This window comes from Loxodonta africana, chromosome 5, assembly GCF_030014295.1.
Source record: "Loxodonta africana isolate mLoxAfr1 chromosome 5, mLoxAfr1.hap2, whole genome shotgun sequence".
Lineage (NCBI taxonomy): Eukaryota > Metazoa > Chordata > Mammalia > Proboscidea > Elephantidae > Loxodonta > Loxodonta africana.
Genome location: NC_087346.1, coordinates 47378948 through 47399759, shown reverse-complemented (window position 1 = coordinate 47399759; position 20812 = coordinate 47378948). Strand labels below are relative to the sequence as shown.

At 37.3% G+C, this 20812-nt stretch overlaps 1 protein-coding gene across 3 annotated transcripts in view; it reads right to left on the bottom strand.

The window, feature by feature from the left end:
* Nucleotides 1–20812, bottom strand: part of UBE2D3 (ubiquitin conjugating enzyme E2 D3) — a 40629-nt gene that overhangs the window by 13427 nt on the left and 6390 nt on the right. For all 3 annotated transcript variants that reach the window (XM_010590477.3, XM_064285495.1, XM_023548538.2), the window contains 2 exons: nucleotides 2727–2790; nucleotides 2604–2635 (listed from right to left, as the gene is read on the bottom strand). In XM_010590477.3, the coding sequence (XP_010588779.1) occupies nucleotides 2604–2635; nucleotides 2727–2790 (96 nt within the window). The remainder of the gene's footprint in view (nucleotides 1–2603; nucleotides 2636–2726; nucleotides 2791–20812) is intronic.

The following is a 20812-nucleotide window of genomic DNA, read 5'->3' as shown; positions in this document are numbered from 1 at the left end:
TCCTCTTATTTCCCCAGCTTGGAATACTTTTTCCTATCTGCTTACTCTAATTCCCACCCACATTTAAGGGTTGACCTTAAGCGTACATAAACTTTTTAGAAAAATAAAAACACCTCTCCCTTCAGTCCAGGCTGCTTTTTGCCCTTCCTTTACAGCTCTTTATGTACATACGTACCATTACCCACCACATTTATAACTTATTTACTTATATCTCACCCTTCTACTAGACTACTAACTCCTTAAAAAGAGTAAGGTACAGAAGGAAATAAAGTTTGCATGTATCTTCAGCCTTTGCAGGGCATGACATAACATGCTTAACATAAAAAATAACCCAATGGATCAATAAAATAACACCTGTGTACCAATTATTTTACTTCAAATGATTTTTGTTAACTGATTCTGCTCAGGCTGCCAAAGGTTACATTATTCAGAGTGCTTTCTTCTGTGGCTGTGTCATAGACTAGGTGGAAGTTAGTGTAGTTCTCGAAATAATTTCAACATATCTCTTTCTGCCAGTTCCATTTCCAATTAAGGAAAATTAAACATGTAAACATCAGCAGTGATAAGAAAGGAAGTTAATTTCTCTTCATTGCATCATTCATATTGGGAACTACCTTTAATGTGGTACAAAAAAACCCAAACAAATAAATGTAAAAAACCACTTAACTACCAGCAATCCATAAATTTTTTCCAAAGGCTTAATTTTTAATCAACATTTGTGCTTGCAAAGTATTTTTTAAAATTAAAACCAAACAATTTTGGCCTCGTAACTAATGATCATTTCCCAAGCACATTCCACCAACACTGTGCTGAAAATTCTATGCGTAATTTTTTCAGATGCAAGAGTATGAGTAAAAAATAGCTACTCAAGTAAGTACTTGATTGACATTAATTCTGCAGTCTGCATTATTAATGCTGTTTTCATAAATTAGGGGCTATGTTCCTTAGAAAGTCAGGAATCTTTAATTCTGTGGCACTGCCATCACTTTAATTGATCTGAGAAATACCACAAGGTAAAAGTAATTTTCTTACCATCCAGCTTTCCTAGCAAATCTGCACTTTATGCTACCACTGACTCTTGGTCGTAACTGCATGCCATACAGGGTGAATACTCACAAAATATTTACCTAATAATACCATGATGCTTTGTTACAAAGATGTATTCAAAAACCAAAATTATTACACAGGAAATGATGGACTTCACAGTAAGAGTAACAGTTCATTATTTACAAGCTGGCATCTAAACTTGTATGTTTACTTATGTAAGATAAGGGCCCAGTCAGAGGGATCTTATGTGAACACTGCCAATTTTTTAAAACATTGTATAAGCCAAACTGGTTAAGCCACCCATTAGTTAACTCTATGTACTAGAAATAACTATCCTGTTACTAAATTAGATAAAAGCACTTTAAACATTAAACAAAATAAAATTTAAATCATACAAGTATGTCTTGAAATAACTCGAAATGCACAATCAAGCCTTTGTAAATTTTATTAGGATAATTCAAATTATTAAACTGAATTACCCAACCCTTATTTGACTTAATTTGACTCATAATCTCCCTATTGTATGTCATAAAATTTCACTTCCTGTAAGTCAATTGCCCCTGCTATGATTTTTCATAAATTTCTTCCACTTTGCACGTCACTAACATATCCCTTATTTCTCATCTCACTAACACTTGTTTTAATTGTCTGTCTCCTCCACTAGAGTTTAAGTTCCTGAAGACTGAGAGGGTTTGTGTCTATTATGTTCACTTTGTTCTTAATGCCTGGGAACACAGCAAATGCTCACATTTGTTGACAGGAAAGAAAAAAAAAAAAACCGAAGTGATCACTATCAAAACTGCTGAATAAATATTGCTGAACCCATCCCAATGGCACTTTTTCTTAATGACCATTATCTCTCCTCACACATTACTGGCATCTGGAGATAAAACCACCAAAACCCAAAGAAAGCAGAACGTTTTCAATAAGAATACACATGTAACTAGAAGAGAAATCCTAAAGAGCCTTCCAAGTCAAAGAAATGTTAGGCATCATTCAAGATACAGTCTTATCCCGGATGCTTTACTGTGCTCTAATTCTCTTACATGGTATCCATAATTCTGAACATTCGATTACCCAGCACTCAGTTTTTTAATCTACCCAGAATAAAAAGGAATTTTGCTATATTCAAATTATCACTTTCTATCTAAAATATTCAAATTTTCTATAATACTCAAGTGATACAAAGAATTAAACACCTGACTCATGGTAAGATCACAGCCAGTAAACGAACTGGCTCTATAAATAATAGGAAGGTCCGTGACAATGCTTTAACATTGCTATGAAGAGAAACTGGATTTAGGTCAAGAGATATTTGGTATATCGTGGAAATGCTACACTCTAGAACCTGAATACAGGGACATATATACAGTACATGTAACAAATGATTAATTCATTAAAATGTCATGCTCTTTTCAAAAAGCAGTATAACCATGGCATATCCGAAACAGAATAATTACTACATAATAAAATTACCTAGACTAAATTAAAAATTACAACCAAATCAACAATGGATTTTTTATTAAAAGCAAAATTTAAAAATTCTTAATACTTACAGGTCCCATAATTGTGGCTTGCCAATGAAACACTAGAGAGAAAAAAAAAACTCTTGTTATTATTTTAAAAATACATAAGCTCTTTTGAAATCAGCCATAAAAATCAACTTGAAAGTTACTTACTATCATCCCCAACTGGACCTGCAGAACATTGTGCTGGAGGGTCACGGGCCAAATCACTAAGTTCCTACACCAAGACAGAAAATGATAGGTCACATAAGCTTAATAAAAAACACAAGCAATCAGAGAGTCAACTGCTTCCAGTAATGTTTACTCCATTCTTTAAGGGACATGCAAATTACAATTCACATTAACAATACATTCCATTAGGAGCTATAAATCATGAGTAACTTTAGTACGGTGCTTGAAACATGGTAGGCATAGTTGCTTAATGGACATATACTGAGACTCATAAAAGTATATACAGACATAAACATTTCTTAATTACATAAACACACTCAAATAGTTGTAATCAGATACTTTCATAGCCTAAAAACTTAGGAGAAGGCAGTTTTCAATATCCAAGTTGCTGTATTTATTGAATTTTCTGACCATCTCAGAGGCCATCATTTCCACTGTCTTAAATTCTTTGTTCTTCCTGAACTATACTTCACTCCCTTAAACTACTGACCCCCTTCCCACTTGAGAGCTGAATGCCCTTTTGAGTTTAATCTAATTCCCTCAACTTAATCTAGTATTTTCCTTAACATCCATTTTTAACTATTCTTAAAATTCTAACTCTGAAAAAACCTACCTCTCTAAGTAGGAAACAGGTGAGTTTCCTTTCAGCAAAATAAGCCGTTTCCACAATTCCACCTGGACTAGTATTTCCAAGAAATATTAACCATTTCATGATTCATACATAAAATGGACAATTTCGTATGAAAAAGAAATAGTTTCTTTACTAGGGGTTTTTTTTTTCCCCCTAACTTAAGATGACATAGGTCCATCCTACCAATGATGCTGTCTACAATCATCAAAAGCTAAAAATGAGATAAGACCAACATTAATACACTGCTGCCTTCAACATTTTCAAATTCATCTGTAAATTCAGTCTATGGCACACATCAGTTAAGAGCCAAAACCAATTTAAAAAAATTACAACTAAGCCCAAGAATTGTTTTAACTTCTTTATCCCTTTGTCTAAAATGTGTAAATAACAGAAAGAATGTTTGGGATTCAGTTTGAACAACAAAATAGAACAAAGAAACTGGAAAGAACTTATAATGTACAAAAGACTACATACTAAAAAGCAAAGAAATGGATACCTAAATAAAAAAGATACAATAAAGGATTTAACCAATATCAATACATCTATAATACCTCCAGACACAGTGCTCTCCTCCCTCATTTAATACACTATGACAATTTATTCCCTATAAACAACCATACCCCAAAAAACAAACCCACTGCCATCGAGTCGATTCTGACTCATAGTGACCCTACAGGACAGAGTAGAACTGCCCCATATGGTTTCCAAGGAGTGCCTAGTGGATCTGAACTGCTGACCTTTTGGTTAGCAGCTGAGCTCTTCACCATTACTCCACCAGGGTTTCCCCTATAACTACAGGAACTGGATTAAGAGGAAATACATTTCCAAATATTCATCTTCTTCCAACTCTCATCTTTGCTTTCCATTGCAAAGTCAGAAATATAAAATACAGAATATTCAGTAAAAGCTCCCCCCCCCGCAAAGTATAGAAGAACAGGGAGGAGTTAAATATCTCAATTTAAATTCCAGAATTACCACCCTGTGGAAGAATGTAGAAAATAGTATCATTAACACGGGAAATAAGAAAGCTATGACCACTACAAAAGGAAAACAAATTGCATCACACACACACACAAACACACACTTTCATTTGGAAGTTCTGGAAAAACCAGATATTAATACTTTTCACTTTCTTTGTATCACTGAGTAAACAGCTCTAATCTGTATATGATATACATGAAGGATGAAAACATTTTCATGTCCAGCCATGTATTTATTAAAACATCAGCTACTACGTCTAGCCATGTATTTATTGAAACATCAGATACTTGACAATAGGAACGCAAACTGAAGATTCTCATCCCTCAAGTGTTAAAGAGATTTTATCATGTTTTAAATACATCAATTATAATCATCACAGTAATTTAAAAAAACCAGATTTCAAGAGGCAGTACAGAGCATTTGAGCTGATATCCAAAAGGATTCTGACAAAAAGCATACTATGCAAGGACACAGACAAGGAAATATTAAAAATGGCATTAATTTTCTAGGAAATATCAAATAGTCTTGGCAAGAAAGGGCTAAGAATAAACTTTATCAATGTTAACATGTTCCATGAATCCAATTCCAATACACAAATACAAAGTCTACAGCTTTTAATCTGCTGAAAGTTAAAACTATACATAGATATGAAAAACCAAACTTGGTAACTTCAACAAATTTAAAGGTATCCCTAAAGTGACTACCCTTGTTGCCTGGAGGAGTCCCAGTTTTTACCAACTGTCCTGACATGCCACCTGGCTTAGCCTTTGATTTATTCTTTCAGGAAGGTAAGGCTGTTGTTAGGTGTTGTCGAGTCAGTTCCTAATCACAGCAACCCAATGTACAACAGAAACACCACCCAGTCCTGTGCCATCCTCATAATCGTTGCTGTGTTTGAGCCCATTGTTGCAGCCACTCTGTCAATCCATCTTGCTGAGGGTCTTCCTGTTTTTCGCTGACCCTCTACTTTACCAAGCATGATCTCGTTCTCCAGGGACTGGTCTCTTCTGATAGTATGTCCAAAGTACGTGAGACTAAGTCTCACCATCTTTGCTTCCAAGGAGCACTCTGGTTGTACTTCTTTCAAGACAGATCAGGGTCGTACTTTGGCTCTCATAGGCTTGTTTTAATTTTCTTCAGCTTCAACTTGAACGTGCATATGAACAATTGATGTTCTGTTACACAGCTGGCTCCTGGCCTGGTTCTGATTAATGATATTGAGCCTTTCCATGGTTTCTTTCCACAGATGCAGTAGATTTGATTCCTGTGTATCCCATCTGGTGAAATCCACGTATAAAGTCGCTGTTCATGTTGCTGAAAAAAGGTATCTGTGGTGAAGCCATTGGTCTTGCAAAATTCTATGATGTGATCTCCGGAGTCTTTTCTATCACCAAGGTTGTATTTCCCAATTATGAATCCTTCTTTGTTCCAAACTTTCGCATTCCAATGCCAGTAATTATCAATGCATCTTGATTGCATGTTTGATCAATTTCAGACTGCAAAAGTTGGTAAAAATCTTCAATTTCTTTATCTTGGGCATTAGTGGTTGGTGCATAAATTTGAATAACCATCATACTAAACTGGTCTTCCTCGTAGGTATACGGATATTATGCTATCACTGACAGCACTGTACTTCGGGACAGATCTTGGAATGTTGTTTTGACAATGCATGTGATAACTCTTCCATTTGACATTCCTGGCATACAGTAGACCATATGATCATCCTACTCAAAATGACCAACACCAGTTCATTTCAGCTCACTAATGCCTAGGATGTCGATCTTTATGCATTTCATCTTTGCTGGCTTCCAATTTTCTTAGATTCGTATTTTGTACATTCCATGTTCCAGTTATTTCCTATATTCTGATTACAGATAGGCAGTATTAAACCAGTTACCGTTTAGTCCATTCAGACTCATAGTGACCCTATGTGTGTCAAGGTAGAATGTGCTCCACATGGTACAGATGCCCTGGCCTTTCTTCTGAGACACCTCAGAGTGGTCTTGAACCTCCAACCTTCTGGTTAGCAGCTGAGAGCATTAACCATTTTCACCACCCAGGGTCTCTGAGGCAGTTATTCGCTACATTAAAATAACCTAGAATGGGTATATCAGACCTTCACTTTGTATACTTCCACATTCTGCCTTGGCTCATCTATTAGTGTGAAATGCATGTGCAGTAAACAGCTAATACATGATTAAACCTGAAAGATTAGCAAAATCTTGTCTCGTTTTCCCCGTCCCTTTCTGACGAATGGTAAACAACACTTCACCTTTAGGGGCAGCACACAGGATTCACCGGTATTACAAAGTATGCCTAGATATGAGGGCCTCATTACCAACCAACTTCTCCAACCTTGGGTGGTAATTCCAACTCATGACAATCCCATTTCTTTCAGAGTAGAAGCACACCATAGGGTTTCCTTGACTGTAATCTTTATGAAAGCAGATTGCCAGGCCTTTCTTCCACGGCATTGCTGAGTGAGTTCGAACCACCAACCTTTAGGTTAGTAGCTGATTGCTAACTATTGTGCCACCCAGGAACTGCAAGTGCAATCAATTAAGCAGGTACATAAACAAGTCTAAAACAAAAAAATAATAATAATAATTTAAAAAAAAAAACAAGTCTAGTGAGGGGAAAAGGACAGGCTGGAAGCAGATCTGAGTCATTAGTACACAGATGGTATTTACAGACATTAGACCGGGTGACAGCACCTTGTGATAAAGTATACACAGAGAAAAAGACCCAGGAGTGAACCCTGGAATAATTCAATATTAAGAAAGGAACGAGTAAAGGAAACGAGTTTCTTTCTTTCATGAACATTAAGTGAAGGAAAAAAGGACTTTAAAGAGGAAGTGGTAAGCAACTATGTTTAATGCTAACAGATTAAATAAGATGAATAAAAGACTTCGCTACCAAAAGCAGTGCTACGGATTTATAGATCAATGAGATAATAACAGACTTCTATAAAGAAGTTTCTATAGTCAGAGAAGCTGGACTATATGAAGAACGGCGAATTAGGATTGGAGGAAGACTCATTAACATCCTTCAATATGCAGATGACACAACCCTGCTTGCTGAAAGTGAGGAGGACTTGAAGCACTTACAGTGAAGATCAAAGACCACAGCCTTCAGTATGGATTACACCTCAACATAAAGACAATAAAAATTCTCACAACTGGACCAATAAGCAACATCATGATAAATGGAGAAAAGACTGAGGTTGTCAAGGATTTCATTTCACTTGGATCAAGCAATCAGAAGACGCATTGCATTGGGTAAACTGGCTGCAAGAGATCTCTTGAAAGTCTTGAAAGAGATCTCTTTAAAGTCTTGAAAAGCAAAGATGTCACCTTGAAAACTAAGATGTGCCTGATCCAAACCATGGTGTTTTCAATAGCCCCATATGCGTGCGAAAGCTGGACAATGAATAACGAAGACTGAAGAACTGACGCCTTGGAACTGTTGTGCCGGCAAAGAATACTGAATATACCATTGACTGCCAAAAAAGAACAACTGTCTTGGAAGAAATACAACCAGAATGCTCCCTGAAAGCAAGAATGGTGAGACTGTGTCTCACATACTTTGCACACGTTGTCAGGAGGCATCAGTCCCTGGAAAAGACATCATGCTTGGTAAAGTAGAGTGTCAGCAAAAAAAGAGCAAGACCCTCAATGAGATGGACTGACACAGTGGCTGTAACAATGGGCTTAAGCATAATGATTTTGAGGATGGCATAGGACCGGGCAGTGTTTCGTTCTGTCGTGCATAGGGTCGCTGTCAGTCGGAAGCAACCTGAAGGCACCTAACAACAACAACATAAAGACAAAGTAGGAAGAAGAACTACAGCAAATACTTGTTTATACCTTATGATCAAAATGTATGTTAGGAAATGGCCAACTGTTTAGGAATGATCAGTCTAGACACACTTCACTAAAAACAAAACAACTATGGGGGAAACTCTGTAGGGCAGTTCTACTCTGTCTCATAGGGTCACTATGAGTCGGAATCGACTCGACGACACTGGGTTTGGTTTTTGGTTTTTATGGGGTAAATAGACAGCAAGAATTGTCCTGATACAGTCTGTCAATTCACTTCTAAAATTCAGTAACAAACTGCTTATAAGGTTACCAAGGAAGCCAGAGATTATAGAACTCACAATTTTAAGATCTAAATCATCAGACCTTTATGCCTGCCTATGTAAATAATTTACCCTCCTGTGTTTCACATACTCAAGAATGAGAGAAAATTAATTCCAAACACTTGATTCTTATCAGCAGAACTTACAGAAACTCCTATCTGAGTCGGTTTATTAAATTGTGTGGTTTTAGTTTTTTAAAAAACCTTACATACTAAACAAAATTGAGCCAAACCAGCTTTTGAAAAATACATCTTCCAGTATAAAAGAAATGTACTGGCAGCTTGAATCCAAGTATCCATTATTGAGCAAGTGACTTCTTCATAAGTCAGAAAAATCTAATACAACTATTTGCAATCTCAGGATCACCAAAATTTCTATCTATTACAGGGGCAATCCACTTTATCATCATCTTAAGGCACATACCACAAGTCTTGTAGGTTAAGGATCAAGCACCGTCTAACCGATACGAACAAAGAATTCTCCATGTACCAAAACTTACCAAGTTTTACTGTCTAACTGGTCATCAAAAAAAGATAAAAGAGACTAAAGAACTTATACAGCTTAATTCCCTGTCTGTAAGTCACACAACCATCCTAAAAAGTCTTTTTTAAGCTTACAGCATCAGTTTGGAGTCTCACTTTTAATCCAATTTAGACCCACTATTTACTAGGCCAAAATAGGAATGCTTGTTTGTGTACGGTTTTTGAGAGGAAATGAGACTTAAAAGCGCTTTGAGACACTAGCTCGCACGTAATATATTAGGCATTCAACAAGCAGACCGCTGCAGACTACCCATCTTGTAGGCAAAATTCCTGGATAGGCTTCCAATTCATTCAATTACTAGGCTAGAGTGCTTCATGAATACGCTACCTTTGCATTAAGTCTTTAGTACTGCCTACTAACAAATCCTTAAATGCTTAGCTGTCTATGACATGGTCATCTGACCTTTAATAATACATTAATAATTAAAGGAATGTTTGCTGATAAAGAAACCATGGTACTTAGGTTGAGCTATAGAGTATTATCAGTATTTGACCATTTTTTAACTATAGAAACTACAATTTCATGTGATTCTACCTAAAAATAGCAATGCTAAGTGAATTCAAGTATTACTGAAAGGGATTAAAAAAAAAGTTGACAATGAATCCAAGTTTCTTACATTCATCTACCCCAAATCATCTATAATACGCTTGGATATTGTAATAAAAAAATCTGGTAGTTATTTCTTAATAAAAACCAATTTAATGATGGTTGATCTAAACAAAATATACAAGAATCATGTTGAAACAATTTATTACACAGGAAACCTATAAAGTTGACCTAGAAAAGATCAACATACTACTTTGAATTATGAAGAATGTAAGAAAGTTTTTTCTTATACAGAAAGTGAGTTTTTTTGTACTCTGTTATTTATGAATCACTAAGCCCTTAAATGCTAGAAGTATCATTCCTTTAGAGTGAGGGTATAATTTCAGCTAGTTAGTGCTGAATTTTAGCTCTTAACTCCTATAATTTCAGGCTTTTGTTACAGTCAGAATCTTTCAAATGCCTTCTTTTCCAAATTTCCATGACCAACATACCTATGAAGTAATAATTAAAGGTCTAAAATTGGGCCAATAAACTTACAAACTTTAAAAACGACTTTAAACTTTACATAGAAAAATTAGTTAAGTATTTTAAGGATCAAAATGGAAGCTCTCTCTTAGGATTAAAAATGCTATTCTAATTTCACTTTTCTTTCTTGCTCTTTAAATAGTGTCCCCTGGGAATCAAGTTGTGACCAGCACTTACCTCTGAGCTATCAAATGATTCACATGACATTATTACGTCCAGAGGACAAGCAAATAAGATACGAAATCTAAGAATATCTTAACAGGGAAAAAAACGCAAGGAACAATGTAAGTATCTCAGACGCTGCTGTATCTAACATTTTGTGAACTCAATAAGCCACCTTACCCATATTTTCAAGGAACTACTTTTCCCTTACTCCAAACATGTGATTACAGTGTTGGATGATGGTTAGCCATGTTAACCAATTACTCAGACAGGGCTATCTTAGAATTCTCTTCCAACCAATCTCAGTGATTGACTTGAGGGGTTAGAAAGCAATCTAAGCCCAAAACAGACCTTATCAATTCCTCCCTTCTGAGACTTCCCAAACTGAAGCTGGAAGGGATGCTCTTCCATTTCTAATCAGGAGCTTTAAGGATGTGACCCAGAGCGCTGCTGACAGGCATGTAACCTGGAATTACATAGTGAAGCCAAAGAAAAAGAAACCACAGAGTGGCAGAGATAACAAAGAGCTAATCTGGAATTCATACGTGCAATTTCAGATCCTGAGATTGTACTGCGCCCTGGTTCCTACAACTATTCCTTTGACAGTTAACTACTCCAATTTCCTTCTACTTAATTTCCCTTATTTGATATGGTCTTGCCAAAAAAGGAAAAAAGGGGATGCCCATTCTAAGCAGAGTGCCACCTGGGCCCATTACCAATTATGTAGAATATTAACCCACTAAAACACAAAGTATGTCTTTTATTGACTACGCAATGACATTTGACTGTGTGGATCATGAAAAATTATGGATAACACCGCAAAGAATGGGAGGGAACTCAACAACTTAACTGTGCTCATGTGGAACTTAGACCAAGAGGCATTCGTTTGAACAGAACAAGGGGATAATGCATGGTTTAAAATCATGAAAGGTGTGAGTCAGGGTTGTATCCTTTCACCATAATTATCCAATCTGTATGCTGAGCAAATACTCCGAGAAGCTGGACTACATGAAGAACATGGCATCAGGATCGAAGGAAGACTCATTAACAACATGCAATACACAGATGACACAACCCTACTTGCTGACAGCAAAGAGGACTTGAAACACTAATAGACCAAAGACCACAGCCTTCAGTATGGCTTGCGACTCAACATAAAGAAAACAAAAACCCTCACAACTGGACCAATGCACAACATCACGATTAACGGGGAAAAAAACTGAAGTTGTCAAGAATTTCATTTTACCTGGATTCACAATCAATGCCCAGAGAAGCAGCAGTCAAGAAACCCAAATGCAAATCTGCATAAAGAGCTCTTTAAAGTATTAAAAAGCAAAGATGTCACCTTGAGAACTAAGGTGTCCCTGACCCAAACCATGGTATTTCCAACAGCCTCATATGCACGCAAAAGTGGGAACGAAGAATTAATGTGTTTGAATTATGATGTTGGCGAAGAACACTGAAGAACAGACTGCCAGAAGAATAAACGCTCTCTCTCAAAAAAAGAGTTGCAAGGACGCTCTTTAGAAGCAAGGATCGCAAGACTTCAACTCTCATACTTTGGACATTTTATCAGGAGGGACCAGTCTCTAGAAAAGGATATCATGGCTGGTATTGTAGAGGGTCAGTGGAAAAGAGAAAGAGCTCTATGAGATGGACTGATACAGTGGCTGTCTAACAATGGGCTCAAACATAGCAATGATTGTGGGGACAGCACAGGACCGGGCAGTGTTTCTTTCTGTTGTATATAGAGTTGCTATGAGTCAGAACCCACATGACCGTCCCTAACAACAAAAAAACACAAAGTAATGCCTAAGTCTTCCTGAAAGGCACGTAAGAAATCTAAATGAAACAGTCTCAAAATTAAACAAGGGGTAACACAGAGAAAACATGTGCCCTTTCTAGTAAATAGTTAACTTTCAATCTAATCATGGAAACCAGAGGTTACTTTAAGTCCATTTCTAAAATGAAAATGTTGTATTGGCTACATTCATTTATTTGCTCATATGAACACTTCGTTTTCAGTTATCAAACATGTCAGGTCCAAAAATGCCAAGATAAATAAAAACATGATGCCTCCCCCAATAGAAGGAGTTAATTAGAAGTAGGCAGAAGATAAATACAATAAACCACATTTTAAAGCCAAATCTTTAGAAAAGGCATTCAAATGCTATTTGAACCCTGAAAAGGTAAGCGATTTGGCCTGCGTTTAAAAGCGACATCTGAACTAGATCTTGATGGAGTAAGGAGGCATTCATCAAGGGAAGGGGGGGAAGGAGGACCATTCTAAATATAGAAACTCCTTCAAGAAGTCAGGGCTGTTCGTAAAAATTGGCTTTGAAGCAAATACAGTGTGGTATACCAGAGATACAAAGTGCCAGTAAGGGATCAACAAGGCTGGAAAGACTGATCAGGGCTTCATCTCTCAGAGCCTTGAACGTTATATTGAAGACTATCCCAAAGGCAATGAGGAGCCACAGTTTTTAAGCAGTTAAGACAAATCAGATTTGGGTCTTTGAATGTACTGGCAGTAGTGCACCAGAAGCGATTCTGTAGCTTTTGGTTTTAATTATTATGTCATATCCTAAAAGCGCTTATATACCTGTATACTCGGCTTCATCAAAATGTAACATTTTCACTATACTTCCTTCAGATTTTAAGAAATGTTGCAGATGAAAACAAACTTCTCCCATGTACTTTCTAATCTGATTTCCCTCCTCCTTCCCTCCTAGAGGTAGGAGCCCTGGTGGCACAGTGGTTAAGAGTTTGGCTGCTAACCAGAAAATTGGCAGTTTGAATCTATCAGCCGCTTCTTGGAAACCCGACAGGGCCGTCCTCCTCTGTCCGATAGGGTCACTGTGAGTTGGAACCAACTCGAAATCAACAGGTTTTCCCTCATGAGGTAACCCATTACCCCAAATTTGGTTTTTATCATTTCTAAACATTTTCAGATACGACTGTACCTATGAGCCATGGTAGCACAACGGTCAAGCACTCAGCTGCCTGACAAGTTGCCAGTTCGAACGCACCCAGTGGCTCTGCGGGAGAAAGACCTAGCAATCTGCTCCTGTAAAGATTATAGCCTATAAAACCCTATGGAGCAGTTCTACTCTGTCACATGGCTTGCTATGAGTCAAAATCAACTCCAAAGCAAACAACACCACTGTACACATACTTGTTAAGAACACGGCATTATTTTGCAGGTTTTCAAATTTTAAACTGCATAAATCTACACATATAATTCAGAAAACTGGCTGTTAGCCCTATTTGTGAAAAGAACTTCTAGAATCTGATAAAGTATTGACCCTCTACCTTCAATACGGGCATAACTCACATAAGATTTTACTTATTTTTGTGAGATGTCACAGACGCTGCATATTGTAGGAATACCTACTACAGAGGGCAGGTACATAAATAACTGTTACAAAGCTACAGCAGTAATTCAGGTGAGAAATCATGGGCTGAGTCGACGTCGATAAAAAAGTACAAAAAGTGAGCATTTATATCCTCACGTAAATGGGCTATATCGTCATTTTACATTACAGCCCCTTACTAGGGAAAGGAAAGATTATGAGTGCAAATTTCGACATAGTGAGCTTCATGATGGACAGGAGAACGAAGCTATTCTCGTAACAGCTACTACTATCATGTAGTAGGCAACTTGAAAAATACGTCTAGAGATAAGTTTCAAGAAAGAAATGTTCCTTTCTCAACAGGGTGGCCTTGCATCACAAGCACATTTAGATCAAATCCGATACAGTATTTGGCAAATTGGAGAAAAAAAAATTCAATCGCACCAGCCCAACTCTCCATTCCACTTGCTCAGTAAATGCCCCAGAATGAACAAGGTATGGAAAACTGGTGTTTTCTCAGGATCAGGGAGTTACCTCATCACTATCCATTGATAGTCTGCGTCTCACTAAACTTAGGGTAAGTCTACTGTTGTTTATTTTTCAAATGACATAAACTCTAAATGAAAGGCAACTGAGAAAACAATGATCTGTTCCACTGTAAGAGGAACCTATTCACTGGACTTGAGAACAATTTTCCAATAAAGCACCAACTCAAAGAATCCTCAAAAGTAATTTTGTGTAGGGTTTTCACCTTATGAAATGACTTTGAGCCCTAAAAATTTTAGACTTCAAGAAAAAAAGCAATTTATAAAAGTATTTGAAGAATTGCAATTGTCAGCTCATTGCTTCCTAGTAGATGAAGAGGAACAGTGGCAAGTAACAACAGCTCACATATGGTAAACCTGTTAAGTTTTCATACTCTGCTGACCAAGTGGAACAGCATTACTCAGGTGGTCTAGACAATGAAATATGGAAACAGCTGGCAGGGGAGTGTTACTGACACACACTAGGAGTGAAGGTTCCACCCACCTTGAAGGGACACTAAGATGGGTTAAAGACACAATTAGAATACAATGTCAAGAAACTACACTGTCTATAAAAAAGTTAGACCTTTCTTTCCCATGATGTGTTCTGGGGGAAATCTCTTTTAGGGTCATCTTCCCCTGAATTGCTCCTCTTAAAACTTCCTACAGCTGGCTATTGTGAGAAGCATTTAGGTCTGCTGCCACTGGGAAACGTGCTTCTGCTTTCCCTTTAAAAGCTTATACAGATCCAGGGGAATAACAGACCAGTGAGACCACTCTCTCATTGAAATAAATGAGATCCTCAAAATTCACACATGGTTTAATTCACCTCGCTAGGTTAAGAGATTACACATGAATTTGGGATCAAAGCGCAAGATGGCGAAAAACAGATTTCACATGCCTTAAGTGTCTGCGTATTTCTTGAAGGCCTGGTGAGCACCATAGTAGAGAAAGAGGCAGGATTCGGGGCACTTGTTCATCAACCAAATCATTCTGAATGGCAACCAATAGGTACAGCCTAAGCAAATGAGTGTTCTTATTTGGAGGTACATGAATAAACAGTAATGGGCTTGACCACTTTATTTTGGAAGTCTTCCTTCCTGGCATTGATAAAGCCTATGAAAAAATTTATTTTAGGAAGATCTTTGTTTTAATCTCTGTGGGATGAAGAATCTCTTTAACAATTGATTGTTGGAGGTAAAATATGAAAAGCCTGGGGAACACTAGCCTAAATGTCTGAATATACTGCTAAATATTTGTTTCTCTGCTTCTCTCTTTCTCATTCAACAATGCATGGTGCTAGCAGTTAAGCGGTCAGTCACAGACTATATTACAAAGAACAGACCAAGGTACCAAAAACATTGAGGGCCCAAACGTTACGTTAAAAAAGTATGAAAAATGATCCTTTCCTTCAAAGAGCTTGCAAATTAATTTGTAACAGGAAAAAAAAATTTTTTTATGAACAGGAAAGCTACAACCCAGCCAAGTTAGATCAGCCTCTAATATGAATTATTTAAGCATCCTGCTAAATTAGACACATTATCTATGTCAGATCAACATAACCAAAAAGGCAACACTTACAAAAACAAAAGTTCTAACATCAGCCCTGCTACTGAAGTGTAACTTCGCCAACTGCCTTATTCCAGTTTGTTCATTCCCCAAGGCTTGCCAAAACTTAACTCAGGTGATTACAGCAATAAGGTGAAGTTTATGAGTACCATCCTCAGGTACAATAATTATCAGCACTGTGTTCCACAACCATTTTGTTACTCGATCTCAGCCATCTTGTACAGCATCACACAAAGGTCGTAATGACGATAAAATAAGGCAGTACAGGCCCATTTCCCACTAGCACTTTTGGGAAAATGTAAAAAGCTCATGCCACCAGTGACAAGCGAATTCCTTGCATTTTATTTACCAGTCCTTTTCTTTCAAAATTAAATTTTACTTGAATGTTAAAGACAAAATTTGTATGACCACGTAAATCAACACTACTAAAGACACCCTTGTACCTCTGAAACTTATACTGAACAACTACATATTAAACACTACCTTGGGGCTGAATGAGATGAGGGCATGAGGTAGGAAGCAAGGTGAGTAACAGCCTTTATAAATACTTATGAGATAAGACTTACTCCTCGAAGAGCCTTTACAACCTATTAAAATATAAAAGTATATACATATCCAAATTCAGTAAAATCGATCACCCAATTAGGCAATGACTGCTATAATTATTCATCTACAGTAAAGATCACTTTAGGCTTACTACAAAAATTGAAATTTTTATGAAATTTTAAGAACAGTACAAAATTTCTAAACACCATATTGCTGTTACTTGCCACTGCATGATTCTTACTTCTAGCAGCCCCATGTGACAGAGTAGAACTGCCCCGCAGGGTTCTCTTTGCTGTAATCTTTCTGAAGCAGATCACCAGGTCTTCCTCCCACAGAGCCATTGTATGGGTTTGAACCAACAAGGGTCCTTCTATATACTGTAAGTAGATACAAATGGTAAAGAAAGAAACAAAGATCTCAGAAATGTATAGTTACTAGTAGTTATTTCAAAAGAAGCATCCTTGGCAAAAAGATTTTGTGATGTGAACAATTTCAAAAGATTTATGCCACCACTGACAAGCTAATTCCTTGCATTAAGGCTTAAGAATAGAAGGAATAGTTCCCTTTAAAACACATTTTACTTTTGAATTCATGATACCTGAAATCCTGAAAGCTTCTTCTAAGTATTAATGGGCAGGTATTGCACATATGCACCACTCATCTGGCAGTTTGTTGTACTGTGGTAGCTCATGTGTTGCTGTGACACTAGAAGCTATGCCACCAGTACTTCAAATACCAGTAGGGTTACCCATGATGGACATGTTTCAGTGGAACTTCCAGTCTAAGACGGAATGGAAAGAATATGGCAATCTACTTCTGAAAAACTGGCCAGTGAAAACCTTATGGAGAGCAGCAAGACACTGTCTGATATAGTGCCAGAAGATAAGTCCCTCAAGATGGAAGGCACTCAAAATACAACAAGGGAAGAGTTGACTCCTCAAAGCAGAGTCGACCTTAATGATGCGGATAGAGTCAAGCTTTCAAGACCTTCATTTGCTGATGTGGCACAGCTCAAAATGAGAACAGTTGCAAAGATCCATTAATAATCCAAACATGGACTGTATGAAGTATGAATCTAGGAAAACTGGAAGTTGTCAAAAATGAAACAGAACTCTTGAAAATCCATGTCCTAGGTGTTAGTGAACTGAAACGGACTGGTATTAGCCATTCTGAATAGGATAATCACATGGCATACTACGGCTGGAATGACAAATTGAAGAGGAACGGCGTTATGTCCATCATCAAAAAGAACATTTCAAGAACTATTCTGAAGTACAATGCTGTCAGTGATAGGGTAACATCCATTCACCTACAAGGAAAACCAGTTAATATGACTATTATTCAAAGTTACACATCAACTACTATGCCCCAAAGATGAAGAATTGAAGATTTTTACCAACTTCTCAAGCCTAAAATTGATGTCACATGCAATCAAGATGCACTGATAATTACTGGCGACTGGAATATAGAAGTTGGAAATAAAGAAGGATTGATAGCTGGAAAGTATGGCCTTGATGACAGAAGTTAACTCTGGAGATTCCACAATCAAGAATTTTGAAAGACCAACAACACATTCATTAGAAATACTTCTTCTCAACAACATAAACAGTGACTATAACCATGGATCTCGCCAGATGGAATACACAGCAATCAAACCAACTACATCTGTGGAAAAAGATAACAGAAAAGATCAGTATCATCAGTCAGAAAAAGGCCAAGGGCCAAATGCAGAACAGACCATCAATTACTTCAAGTTGAAGGTGAAGAAAATTAAATCAAGTCCGCAAGAGTCAAGTAGGACCTTTAGTATGTGCCACCTGAATTTAGAGGCCATTTCAAGAATAGATCTGACACACTGAACACTGATTACCAAAGACCAGACAAGTTGTTGGATATCAAGGACATCAAACATGAAGAAAGGGAGAGGTCATTAAAAAGATGGGAAAGAAAGAAAATACCAGCATGCATATCACAAGAGACCCTAAAACTTGGTCTTGAATGTAGAATACCTATAGCGAAAGGAAGAAATGACCACATAAAAGAGATGAACGCAAAATTTCAAAGGGCAGCTTGAGAAGACAAAGTATAACGAGCAAAGACCTGGAGTTAGCAAACCGAAATGGAAGAACACCCTTGGCATTTCTCAAGCTAAAAGAACTAAAGAAGGAATTCAAGCCTTGAGTTGCAACAGTGAAGGATTCTATGGGCAAAATACTGACCGATGCAGAAGATGGAAGGAATACTGAGTCACTGTACAAAAAAACTGGTGAACATTCAACCATTTCAGGAGGTAGCATATGATCAAGAACCTGTGCTACTGAAGGAAGAAGTCCAAAATGCATTTAAGGCACTGGTGAAAAACAAGGCTTCAGAAACTGACAGAACACTAGTTGAAATGTTTCAACAATCAGATGTAATGCTGGAAGCGCTCACTTTGTCTAGGCCAAGATATTTGGAAGACAGTTAGCTACATGGCCAACTGACAGGAAGAGATCCATATCTGCGCCCATTTCAAAGGAAGATAATCCAACAGAAGGTGGGAATTATTGAACAATTATCATTAATATCACACACGAGTAAAACTTTGCTGAAGATCATTCAAAAGCTGTTGCAGCAGTACATCGACCGGGAACTGCCAGAAATTCAAGCCAGACGTGGAACCAGGAATATCACCACTGATCTCAGTTGAATCTTGGCTGAAAGGAGAGAATACCAGAAAGATGTTTACCTGTGTTTTATTGACTTTGCAAAGAAATTCGACTGTGTGGATCATGAAAAATTACAGGTAAGACTGTGAAGACCGGTAATTCCAGAACACTTAATTGTGCTCATGCAGAACCTGTACATAGACCAAGAGGCAGCCGTTAGAACAGGACAAGAGGTACTGAATGGTTTAAAATCAGGAAAGGGGTGCATCAGGGTTGCATCCTTTCACCATACTAATTCAAACTGTTGCTGATCAAATAATCTTAGAAGTTGGATTATGTCAAGAAATGAGGCATCGGGATTTGAAGAAGACTCATTAACAACCCGCAATATGCAGATGACATAATCTTGCTTGCAGAATGTGAAAAGGACTTGAAGTACTTACTGATGAAGACCAAAGACTACAGCCTTCAGTATGAATTACACCTCAACATAAAGAAAACAAAAACCCTCACTTGTGGACCACTAAGCAACATCACGAAAAATGGAGAAAATGTTGAAGTTGTCAAGGATTTCATTTTACTTAGATCCACAATCAACATCATGGAAGCAGCAGTCAAGAAATCAAACGATCTATTACACTGGGCAAATCTGCTGCACAAAAAGACCTCTTTAAAGTGTTAAATACCAAAAATGTCACCTTGAGGACTAAGATGCACCTGACTCAAGCCACTGTACTTTCAAATGCCAGATACACACGTGAAAGCTGGGCAATGAACAAGGAAGATGGAAGGAGAATTGATGCCTCTGAATTACAGCGTTAGTGAAAAACACTGAAGACACTACGGACTGCCAGAAGAACAAACAAATCTGCCTCGGAAAAAGTACAGCTAGAATGCTCTTCAGAAGCGAGTGTGTTAGACCTCATTTCATGTACTTTGAACATGTTATCAGGAGAGACCAGTCCCTGGAGAAGGACATCATGCTTGGTAAAGTACAGGGTCAGTGAAAAAGAGGAAGACCCTCAACTAGATGGACAGACACAGTGGCTGTAACAATGGGCTCTAACACGGCAATGACTGTGAGGATGGCACAGGACCAGGCAATGTTTTGTTGCGTTCTGGTTCGCAGCGAGTCAGAAATGACTTGAGGGCACCTAAAAACAACACCGCACATCCGTCTCATTACATCACTGACAAGATATTAACTTCCTGTTTAACTGTAATTATAGGTCAGACAAATATACTTGTTCATTAGGCAAAGGACTAAGAATGACTCGGGTAGATACGATTTTCTTTCTTTAGATCACCATGAAATGTTTGTAAACATTATCTGGAATAAGCAAAGACAGAAGCAAAACTTAAGTTCTAAGCTTTGATCCATGAAAGCAAAATTATTTTACATAAATGGGGAAAAAAAATTAAGAGCAGCCTAGTAGAAGAAAACATTAAGTTATACATTAGCCATGAAATTATAGCAAGGCTGGGATTAAATGGAACAAGTATTCCATCCTGAAAATGAACAAGTAACCAGGTTGCAGTGAATCACAACTGAGAGACCTGTACATTTTGAAAAGAATAAGTTCAGCTATGGAAACTTGATTGACGGTCCCCAAATGATACAAAATAGAATGTTGAAGGTATAGCTGGAAATAAAATCACAAGTTTGGACAAAGTGCGAAAATACTTGATTCAATAATGAATTTCTTCATCCTCCTCCCATTACAAGGCTGATAGGACAGTCCTGAGAAAAAATCTTACTTAAGATAATCTGGCTAATAAGATACTAAATGCATCCATTTTTAATTACACTATTAAGTTTTAAAATAAAACCATTCCTAAAGTAGCAAAATCAAATGGAGAAAAAAAATTTCCAGTTAAAGGAATGAAAATAATATTGCT